Here is a 12167-nt window from a genome sequence, read left to right on the forward strand (position 1 = left end):
ATAACAATCCTTTACATTTTTATCTCTGAAGAATAGAATTTTGGCGCTTAAATTTATCATTAAATCAACAAAGAATTTCATGAAAGAAAATGTATTTTTAAATGTTATCAATCTCATATGGCGGCAATTGTTAAACATTGATAAATGATATCAAAAGTACGAAATTTAAATTTAATAAAGTTCCTTAATTCAGAAATCTGTTACGATCGTTTTATATTTTTATGCAATTCTGTGAATACTTGAGGTCGTTTAACGTAATAGATTAAATTTGGATTAATCTAGATAGTTTGTGGAAGATAAAATGATACAATATATATCTGCAGTTTTATGAAATAAGTAAAACTTTAAAAGGTATTTAAAATTTGTATTTCTTGTATATTTTAAATATTTTAAGTAAATTTATTGTGTAATTTTATTTGTAATTTACATTAGATTTTCAAAAGCATGTCTCGAAATCAAATAACTGTACATCCAGTTGATGGGCATCAAGAAAAAGGAGCAAAGAACATTTTGGCTCACTTACCGCATTATTATTTGCCAGGCTTAAATACATATTTACTGAGTAATATCAAAAACAGCAATGAAGCTATTCAGTATTATTCTGCGCCTAATCGTTTCAATTTACCAATACCATGTATTACATTTACAGATATTGAGCCAAGTAATATTAATTTGATTTGACTATAAATACAACTATTTGTTAGAGTTAAATTAAAAATAATTTTTTTTCTTTTTATTTAATTACAGAAATAAATGCAGTTTTAGATATGATTAATTTAAAAATACAATGGAAACATGAAAATGAAAAATTATTAGGATTATGCCAAAAAAAATGTATTACCATCAATTTTTAACAACTTATTGAAATTAATAATTTTTCATTTTATTATTTTCAGTAAGTTTTGATACTTTAAAAACCATAAAAACAGCTTTAAATTCAAAAAATTCAACTGTGTATTCAAAAATTCCATATGTCTTAACTCGTTTTACATCAAATTTGATGAAAAATCCTGATCAATATTTTGATTCTGTAAGTATAAGTATACTTTGTTTTAACATAATAAATTATTATAGTACCAAAATAATTTTGATACTTGTTGGTATCATTTATTCATATGCCTAATTTTAAAAAAGATGTGTTATAATTATTTGTTATTTAATATTCATTTCATTTTAGGAATATAATTGGTATTTTGGCAATACTATTGAAAAATTTCAAATTGATGGAAAGTGGGTATTAGCTTGTGCCAGAGGAGTAAACCTTGATATTTTAGGTAACTATGTGTATGTGTGTGTGTGTGCGTAACTAACCCATAACAATATGGGTAAGGATAATATTATGTTTTATTTAATTTATAAATATTAATTTTCCTATGTTGTAAACTGTGCAATTTTACTTAGATTTGTTAATTTTTTATGTATTCTATTTTATGAATATTAAGTTGCACAATGTTAAACTTTTATAGTTTTATCTTAACGCAATAATTTTACTGTTTTAGATATTATATTGACTAGTAATAATAAATTTGAATTAATTCAAAGTAAGAAAGATAAACATTTTAGAGATTCAATTTTTGATATAAAATCTTCAATTTCAAATGGTAATATTATAAAGCTTATACAATTAAAATAATCATTTATATCAATTATTTTATACTTAAGAGTATTTAAAAAAAAATCATTATCTACAAATATCTGTGTATTTAATTTTGCTTTTTTAGATTTAATGATTCGCCAAAAAACCAAATTATTTATATTTTGGAATAATTCTGATTCAGAATCTATATTAAATAATAATTCAGTTTATGATAACTGTGATATTCCGTTTGCTGATGCTGATATGATTACTAATAATTTTTGTACTGCCGATGTGAAACATTTTATTAAATTATGGAAAGACGGGTAAATATATTTCAATAATATTTCCTATCGAAGTAAATCATAAAATAAATAATAAGCAATATTAAAATGTTTTAATTATTTTTTTAAAGAAATTGTATTCAAAACAAATATTTTGACGTGTTATATGATCAATCAGATTCTTTTATACATTTAAGTTATTTACAAAATGAATCTAATTTAATTGGCGTTATCAATAGACAACAATTCTACTTAATAGATACTCGGGTATGTATAACTCATAACTCTAAATTTAGTAGTCTTGAATAAAGTACAAATCCTATAACATTTAAAACATAAGGGCTGAAAACTTGGTTTTTTGAAAATGGCTATAAACCCTGGTTTTATAATTTTTTCAACATTGTGAGCCAAAAGCCTTCCAAACATAGGTTAAAAATTTAAAAATTTAAAAATAACTGTTTACATAACTGAATTGGTATATATTAATATTAATTTTACAATTAAATTACAATATTCACATATTTCATATTAATTCTAGTTAAAAGAAGATTTTTCATACAAAAAAATATTAAGTTTAAGTTCTTTAATAATAATTCTAATGATATCACAATAAACAATTTAAAAAACTAAAACTAGAAGATTAAAAAAACTTAAAATTTGAAATAGTTTTGAGCTTTGAAAAATATATTATATACTTGTTAATACTTTTACTTTTTAGGTTGATATATCTAAACCTTGTTCTATTTATGATCCAACTACTTTTATAGAACCATGCGAAGAATTAACAACATTAAAAAGTAGTAATTTAAATAGTCATAGTATTTATGTAACTTCCAACCATTCGGTTTTAACATTTGATAATAGAATGGGATTTGTAAGTAAATCATATCACATGCTTTCAAATCCTCCATCTCTAATTAATATACATCGTTATGAAAACAAGTGAGTGTAAATGCTTACATATACATAATATAAATAAATTATATTAACTATTAAAATTTAAATACATATTTTTAGCTTTGATTCGTGTGAAATGTTGTTTTTGGGAAACCAAACAAATGAAAGTCTTGTTTCTTTACCGTACACTTCATATCCAGATAACTTTTTGTTATGTCAAAGTATTGCATCATCAATTCCAAATTCATTACAATCATTACGCAATGTTCAACTTCAAGGGCATTGCTTAAATCCAATATTATTTGATCGATTTTCACGGTGTTTGACTGGTACTACTGTTATTGGTGAACATATTAAAGATTTAAAATTATACAGTATTAATTCTGCTGGAGATTTATTTGTTCAAAAAATAAATGATAGTACACCAATAGACGTGACTGAATTTAATAAAAATGTTACAATAAAACCTCAAACGGTTCCAAAGCTTAACTATTCATGTATATTTGATATGAGTAATCTTTGGCAATTAGAACCATCAGACATACATGAAGAAATTAATATTAAAAAGAATAATTTTTGGAATATGTCAAAAGAAAAAATGTTATCTTATGTAGACCATTTAGCCCCAATAATATTATCCCCCTGGGATATAGATGACTTATCTGAATGGGAAAATGAAGATGACAATGCTGATATTAATGATGATTCTGATTGTGACTATACTACTAAAGTGAACTTTTGGTTCAATAAAAATGATACATTGTTGGGGTCAGCAGAAACTTCAGAGGCAATTAATGATAATCCACCAATTAATATTTTATCTCAAGCTTCTACTTCAAAAACTGTTCCTTCATCAGAAAATGATGACGATTCCAGTTCAGGTTAATTATTTGTTAATAAAATGTTTAATCTTTTGATGATTAACATTGTTTTTATTTTTGTTACAGGTTTTACAGTTTCATTAAAATCTGAAGACAGTTAGTTAATAATCATCTTAAATACATATGTACCCGTATTTAATTTTAATTAGTGATGTAACATTTAAATTATATATTTGTACATTAAAAAGAATAGCTAATTAAATTTATTTAATGTAAATTTTTATCAATTGTCCATTATAATTAGAAACTAAAAATATTCTAAAACAAAGTTTGAAAAATATTTTGACATTTATTATGACATGTTAATTTTAAATATTTTTATAAAGACTTAATAAATTATACTTATATTTTATTAATTATGTTATAAAATTAATAATCAGAACTGTTGTACCAATATATTATTAATCCTTTATAGTGTTTTTACCTAAATATCTAATCTGGAATATTTATTTGTTTTTAAAAATCAGCATTTCAATTGTAATATAGAATAAAAATAGGAAAGAACTAGCAGGTTAAGAATGAGCACTGTTGAGCTGCTTTATAAGTAGGTAATTTATGCATGTGTGTGTTTTTATCTGAATTACATACTTAATATAAATTAAGTAGAATAAGTATGAGTACAGTGTGTTAGTGTTCTAAAGAATACTTTTATTCCAAGTATTTAAAAATACTGTTCATATACTTTTTTCTTAGAATATTTCAAATAATACACAAATATTTTAAAAACTATTACTATTAATACTTTTCAAATATTTTTGATTACTATTTTTCATATTTTTTCAATATGCTTGCAAAAGAATTTTATACTATAATTCAAAACGAAGAATCGACTCATAGGCGCAATTTCAATTTAAAAACTGAGGGTGCTTAAGCTCTACATTTTCCGGACATAGCATTGAATAGCTACTGATTGTAGTATTATAAAAAAAAGTATTTGCTACTTTTAAAATTGGAGCTGCTAATACCCCCTAAGCGCCCCCCCCCCTATTTGCGCCTATGAATCGGCTACTAATTTTTTAATTTCTAAAAAACTTTTAGTAAATGTAGAAAATGTATTGTGCGATAAATGTAGTAGTGAAATAAAGTATTACATAAAATAGAACACGGAAAAGAAATGAAATTGTTGAGGTGGAAAAGGAAAGGGTGTCAAACCACTCAAAGTATAAGGTAAGGTACTATTTAATATTTCATATATATAATATTAATTACCTATATATTTAGAAAGACTAATAGTTTTTGGAAATAATTGGATAAAAATGGGCGTAATAATAGTGGATTAAGCATTGGAGCACAACTAGAATTAGTTTATTATTGGTGTCAATATTTAAAGCAGTCCACAATTATAACTTTAACCGGTAAATCAGCTCATACAGTGTGTGACTGGATGAACTTGTGTCGTGATGTACCCGTCAAAATATTTGAAAACCGCAATAAATTAGGAGGACCCGGAATAGTTATCCAAGTAGACGAATGTTTGTTACGAGGATCAAAGAAAAATAATAAAGGACGATTTCGACTTGGAGATTTACTATCCGAAAATCTTAACGTCGATGATGGCTCGGAAAATGTTGATCCTCTAGAAAATAGAGCAAGAAATTATGGAAGACAGCTTGATGGACCATGGGTATTCGGTTTGTGTGATAATAACGAAGGAAGATATTTTGTAATCCAAAAAAGAGACAAGGTTACATTACACAATATTATACAAAGAGAGATCATTGCTAGATCTACAATACATTCCGATGGCTGGTCAGGTTATAATAGACTTACGGATCTCGGGTACAGTCACAATGTTGTAAATCATAGCGAAAATTTTGTAGATCCAATATCAAAAGCACATACCCAAAGAATAGAAAGTTTGTGACGCCCATTGAGGCTAAAAATTGTAAAAAATATGTGTGGTACAACTCCAGAATTACTTCCAAGGTATAATATAATTATATATAATAATACAATTAATTATATAAATAAATATAATAAATAATAACTATTACAGGTATCTCATTGAAACGTGGTGGAGAAGTTTGGACAAGATTGACACATTTGACGCGTTTCTGAGAGACATGGTACAAGTTTTTTAATTATCTATATTATTATATTTATTTTTTTTTTCTGATTATTTTTAAAAAAATACGAGACGATGACGAACGGTTTTATATAAATATTTTATAGCATTTTATTCAATACATTATAATTTATAATTATTTCAACATTTGATATGGTGTAACACTTGACTCATTGGTTAATTATTTATTGAATTTTACGTGTGATATTATTATTATTATTTTTTTTTTTTACCTCTTTTATTAACTATTTGGTTTACGTGTATATTATTATTTTTTACTTTATGATTTAATTTATTTAATAATTTTATTTTTCTATCTATAAATTATAATCGTAATCCGTGCCGGTTAGAAATCTAAAAATACGGTTTCCAAGTATTCCCATAGTTATACTTATCTATATATAAAATTAATGCTTGTACCTATGTATAGTGTAATAAAAATAATAATTACTTATATTACTTACAATTAGAGTGGTAAAAACGGTAGAGTGCATACTGCAGTCGTAATGTCTCCGGTAGAGCGCATACTACAATATAGCCACTATTTTATATTTATAGAATGTCATTAACGTATATAGTATACTGACTAAATACTAGAATTTGGTAATTTATATTTATTTATTGAATAATTGTTACACTTTGTAAACATGATATTTTCAAAGTCATCATTTATCACATTGATTCTTTATTTCATTATTTGTCATACTGATATTTCAGCTATATTCACTGTGATATTTTCAAATGCACAGTTTCTGCAAAAATTAATTCAACCTATGTTAATACTAAAACAAATTACTTTACCTAATAGCAACTTCAAGAACATACTTTGCATGAAATATACTTAGCGATACAGAATTATAGCCAATGTCTCTACTCACTACTCAGAATAATTTTTTGTATACAAAGATATATTATTATATTCAAATTTAACACATCCATCACATGCAGGGACCCACTCGACATTTACCGTATACGGCCAACGTCCACACAGTAGATAGAGCCGTACCACTAAAATAGCACGATATTCTCCAAGATCGCATTTCTTGTACACTATTCGCACAGGCACTAAATGAAGGTTGAGAGCCTTAGAGCCTAGAGGTAGTGCTAATTTTAAATTTGATTATTTCAGTGGAATTGAGATCTGTCCTATATTTTATTTACTTAATGAAATAAAAAAACGTAAAGGTAAACGGATAGTAACAAATAGTCCTAATAGCATTTTAGTACGCAACTATACAGCACTATATAACTTATGATTTATAATTATCAAAAAAAAAGTGAAATAAATACGACATATAACTCTATACAAATATATACTTATTAATTATATTATTAAACATGTATGGACATTAGATGTATTGTCTCAAATAACTTTTAGCCTAATAGGTAAGTAATTATACTGCAGTTTGGAGCGTAGCATGTTTGGCGCCTTGACGGTAGGTACCTTTATCGTAAATCGAATATACAATATGATACGATACTTAAAATCTCATAAAAGTCCAAACTCATCTACATACCTACAACATGGGTAAAACACTTTAAAAGTATTAGAATTAATACAAACCAAAATAAGACTACTAGAAACAATACTGTACTAAAAGTATTTAGAAATAGTGAAGAGTATACTTTAAAAAATCTTAAAAATGTTTTTTCAAAATTTTAACTTTAAGTAATTGTAAAAAAAAATTGTGATTGTGTATTTTAAATACTTTTAAATAGGTTCATGGGCGCTCATTGATGTAGAGGCAAGAAAGAGCACTTTCCCCCACCCTCTGGAAAAATAATATTAACTTATAATTTAATAAATATTACCATAATATTATTACCTAATCACTTATAGACTATAGACAACATAAAATAAATTGTTTTTCTACATTATTATTTATTAAGATGAAATTAAATGAATAAAACGAAAATATGTGTAGTTGTGTACTTATTAAAATTTATTTTTAATAATATACCAATACAAATATTAATTATATCAACAATAGCGTATAATAATTATGTATATTTAGGTATGGTAAAATATGTTGAAATTATATGCAAGCTTTACAGAAATACAGATGACTATAGATATAGTTAATTAGGTATAATTCACAAAACAATAATAAATCTTAAGATTAAAAATAATGTTAAGCGGGTAACTTTTTCATTTTATCATCATCAAGTGTGTACAATTGTACGTCAAGTACTCCTTATCCAATTTATTTAATTCGGTAAAGCACGATTCCGTACATTTTACCTTTTTGGGAACACGATTACGTACGGTTGTCTGTGCAATGTTGCCATTTAATATTTATTGTCAATTCGTTTAATTTTCTTAAATAATAACATTAGGTATAAACAAATTGTGAAAATGTAAAAATAAAATAAAGTATAAAAATAATTATAATTTTATACCTTGGTATTTGTTACAAATACTTGAAATATTAATTTTGTACTTAATAAATATTTTATTATATTTTTATGGATCAAATATTTGTTATATTCGTTGATTGTGTGATCTAAATGTTGTTTGTCGGCTTAGGCCATTTTATTTAAATACCCTTTAGATGTTGATCTTATTTTTGTGTAGGTCTCTTTTTGTGTTTTTTTCAGAACTGATATAACCAAATGAAGGGTGTGGACTATGAAACTGGGCATTATATAAAACATTAAACAGACGACCGGATTTACAGTCCGATTTTTCATATATAGAGTTTGATTGTGGTAAATCGATAGTGCCGTTTTTCGCCGAAATCGTTAAGTTCACCCAGTACGCCGGGTGCCGGCCTGGCACACTGCACTTGGAGGAACATGGTGACCGGCCGGCAAAATCTGATCGTCTATTTGATACGCGAAACGTACGTAAAACGCTACATTGCTATAACTAAGTCAAATAGTCAAACACCTACGGAACTTACTGGAAATCTGGCATCATTGCACTAAGCTCTTGGGTGCAAAACGTACGGAATGGCGTGTCTTAAAATGTACACGATTCCGTACGCTGATAAGGACCGTACGGAATCGTGTTCCACAATTAATTGTGTTGTCGGTACTCGGTAGCTTTGTGAAGTTCTTGCATTGTTATTTATATCGCGTTAAAGGTGCGGAGACGGCATTTACTTATTATGTGAGAAATGGATTGAGAGGAGTGGCCGTAGTCACAATCAAGACGTTATCTTATTTTCCATTTATATAGTACTCTCTGGAGCGACCATGTCCTGTGCGTAGTTAGTTTAGTGCTACCCAATACCCATTCTCGACATGTTAGTTGGGATCGGAATATTTTTGCTTTTAATTAGGCTACAGTTATATTCTATGCTAGAATTATGCCACTCAGAAACATAGCCATGCTGTAATACTGTTTTTTAATGAGTTTAGCTGTAGGTAAATACGCAGGTTGTAACGTCTCGCACAATCTTGTACCCAGGTTTGGTGTGTGGAGCGTACAATGACGAAAATGGTAAGGTCACCAACTCACAGCCGAGATTTGGAAACTGGAGAATGCGGGATTTTATAATGTTTTATAGATAAAAAAATAAAAACAAATAGGAAAGAATAATTAACGCATTGTTTCGGGGATTGTTATTTTTATAATATTTATATTAATAAGTGAAAAAAGAATAATACTTAAGTTATAGCTAAGAAATGCTATACGGCATAAAAACTTCGCCCCAAGTAAAGGTCACACCAAAAATAATAATAATAAAAATACTATAATATCACAAATAAGTAATATGACATATATAATAATACGGCACGGCTCCGATCATCGGTTAACCGGCACGTATATCAATAATAATAAATATATTTATATAAAAGTAATGCTATTAAACACAACATTTACATTAATAATAAATAGTGCCATTGAGCACAATAATAAATATATATATACAACACAGTACCTAGTGCTGTTGAACACAACAATAATAAATAACTTGTGTATAAACTTAGTGCCGTTGAGCACCACCATCTTATATAATAATATGAAATACAATAAATAAGGCCGTTAGGCACACCAATAATAAACAATTAATATCGGCCAAGGTATTTGTTTCGTGAAGTAGGTACATTATGTACCGTACATAATGTACATAAAATATTGCCAAGTTTTTTTAGTGTCCTGAGCGTTGTCCCCGAGATGTCCTCGGTGATGGATTTTCTATCTACTGCAACATTTTGTCCGGTGGAGAGGAAAAACAAAAGTGAAAAGAAAAGGTCGTTAACGGGTGTATCATGCACCGGACAAAGTACGTCAACGACATTACATAATGGTTATATAATATTACTTGGCCGGTATATTCTATATTAATATTTTAATTAGTGGCTAATTAATATATTGACGGCCGGTCGCTCCGAACCACGGGTACTAGGCAATGGTGTAGTGAGTGTGCAAGTAGATCGGTGTCGTCTTCGGGCGTTGGCAGAGGGGTCCGAGGGACGGAGAGCGCTATCGCATCATATAAGAATCATACAAGAAATTGAATTTTGTCCGTTACAAGGTTTTCTAAATCTAGGTCTAAGATTCTGGTTTGACGTGTCTTGGTGAAATAGAAGGGACATGTTTGATAAATATTTCGAGTACTCTCTGTATGCAGCTTTTTTACTTATACATAAATTTGGCTAAATGTTGCAAAGAATCGGAAGCTAAAATGTCGATATTGATTTATATTATTATATTGAAATACTATTACACTTTTATGCAGCTTAAATTTGAGAATTATTTTATTTTGTTCCCCCTCCATTAAAATGTTACCTCTGTGAATCTGTAAATAGCTTCCTCGTGAGGAATCTTGTATTCAATTTGTAAAATATTTTTATATCAGAAAATATGTAGTTTCACGTGTTTCAGAATTAGATGAGAAAATGAACAATAAACACATACTTTTTTGGTAAATTATATTTATATATTTTATTGTTTTACATTTTTTTGTTACCTAGCGTTTTTTATATATTTTTGATTTTTTTTTTATATATTTCAATAAAAATAAGTATATATATTTTGATTTTTTTAATTCATTAAAATTGGTTCTCTAATAATAATATATATTATATACATACAAATCGGAAGGGCTGTCATATATGTATGCGGTCTATCGGCAAACTTGTTCTACCGCGGGTGGCTTAAAGATGCGGTCTACCTGTGACCGGCCGGTTTTTACATAGGTCTACAAGGGCGTAATTTATGGGGAGGGGCGTTCGGCCCCCATCATTCATATTTTTTTTTTACTTAACACATTAATTAATAATTTATTTAAAAAATTTTCCATTTGATAAAGCTCGTATAAATCGTAATGATATCATACTTAACAATTTAACATGATAATAATTTTATGTCTATTTAGATAATCAACTGTAAATTATTTTTTGTTTGTATAGAAGGAAAATTTATTGTACTCCCCCCTTCCCCATGGTTTCAACTCAAATACGCCCTTGTAGGCCTAATTTTATCTTTAATACATACTATTTAATCTTGAAAAATGTACATAAATGTTATACTATTCATTTGTAGGTCAGGTAATTTATTTTTTGTTCCTGATATTTCGGAGGGGGTTAAAACACCCAAAGCCGCCCTGCATTCGCGCCTGTCCATAGCCCATATTATGTGGTCATTTTTCAGAATTGTCTAAAATTATATTTATACTACGATAACCATTAACCATTTTCGTGAACGAAATATTAAACTTAATTCGTAAACAACCTACAGTTATGTACTTATGTCTGTGTAACTGGTGCGTATGATATAGAAAAACTAGACCCTGACATTACACATTTAATTTTAAAACTATTTAGGTACGCAATAATATTTAAAAATTAATTTAAATTTGTGTGTTGAATCAAGATATCAAGGCAGGCTGGACCTTGAATTGGATTTTCAATTTTTTAGGTTAAATATTTTAATCAATAGGTAGTTTGTACCCAACAATTTGAAAATGTTAAATGCCTAAAGGCTAAAATAGATTACAATGTCTAAATAGTAAATATTTTGAAAATTGTAATGAACACTAATACACTATCAAAGGATTAATTTGATCATTCATTTTTATTACTTTTTTGTTATTTAAGGTCAATATACATATTACATATTGTACAATTACCAGTTACCACTTTTTAAGTTAATATCATTTTAAAATATGTACCAATAGTAATGCTGTTAGAGCATACATGAGACAGAATGATACACATAATAACATTAATAACAATAAAAACCACCTATAGTAATTGTATTTATATATGATGCAGACGATGCAGCCATGCAGGTTAAAGGTTAAACTTGAAAATATGAGTTACGATAAATTACCATTAAATTATTGAGAATGTTTAGATATATCTATGTACTTGTTATACTTGTTAACACTGAACAACTGTGAATAAAAAAAGTAAACATAAAATTAAAAATACTAATAGAGTTTCTTTATTTTATGAAATGGAATATTAATACTATATTTATCATTGCGTGTTTGTGTGGTTTTTTTTACATT

The 12167-nt window shown here is 27.3% G+C and overlaps 1 protein-coding gene and 1 pseudogene across 1 annotated transcript; both read left to right on the forward strand.

Annotated features, from left to right (window-relative positions):
* The first annotated feature begins 41 nt into the window (after positions 1 to 41).
* On the forward strand, positions 42 to 3865 carry LOC113554763. The gene is made up of 11 exons (XM_026958737.1): positions 42 to 351; positions 433 to 661; positions 748 to 834; positions 897 to 1030; positions 1178 to 1274; positions 1500 to 1601; positions 1722 to 1902; positions 1992 to 2127; positions 2579 to 2802; positions 2878 to 3638; positions 3705 to 3865. The coding sequence occupies exons 2-11, from the start codon at positions 445 to 447 to the stop codon at positions 3737 to 3739; spliced, it is 1974 nt and encodes a 657-aa protein (XP_026814538.1). The 5' UTR covers positions 42 to 351; positions 433 to 444; the 3' UTR covers positions 3740 to 3865.
* Positions 3866 to 4894: 1029 nt separating this feature from the next.
* Positions 4895 to 5719, forward strand: LOC113552474 (annotated as a pseudogene).
* Positions 5720 to 12167: the final 6448 nt, after the last annotated feature.

The sequence above is a fragment of the Rhopalosiphum maidis genome, chromosome 2 (assembly GCF_003676215.2).
Source record: "Rhopalosiphum maidis isolate BTI-1 chromosome 2, ASM367621v3, whole genome shotgun sequence".
In the NCBI taxonomy this organism is placed as follows: domain Eukaryota; kingdom Metazoa; phylum Arthropoda; class Insecta; order Hemiptera; family Aphididae; genus Rhopalosiphum; species Rhopalosiphum maidis.

Bases quoted from the DNA above. Each gene is read 5' to 3' on its own strand.
- LOC113554763 (XM_026958737.1), top strand. From the start codon at position 445: ATGTCTCGAAATCAAATAACTGTACATCCAGTTGATGGGCATCAAGAA. The intron at 1,275-1,499 runs GTAACTATGTGT...TTACTGTTTTAG, and splicing joins AGTAAACCTTGATATTTTAG to ATATTATATTGACTAGTAAT. The intron at 2,128-2,578 runs GTATGTATAACT...TTTACTTTTTAG, and splicing joins TCTACTTAATAGATACTCGG to GTTGATATATCTAAACCTTG.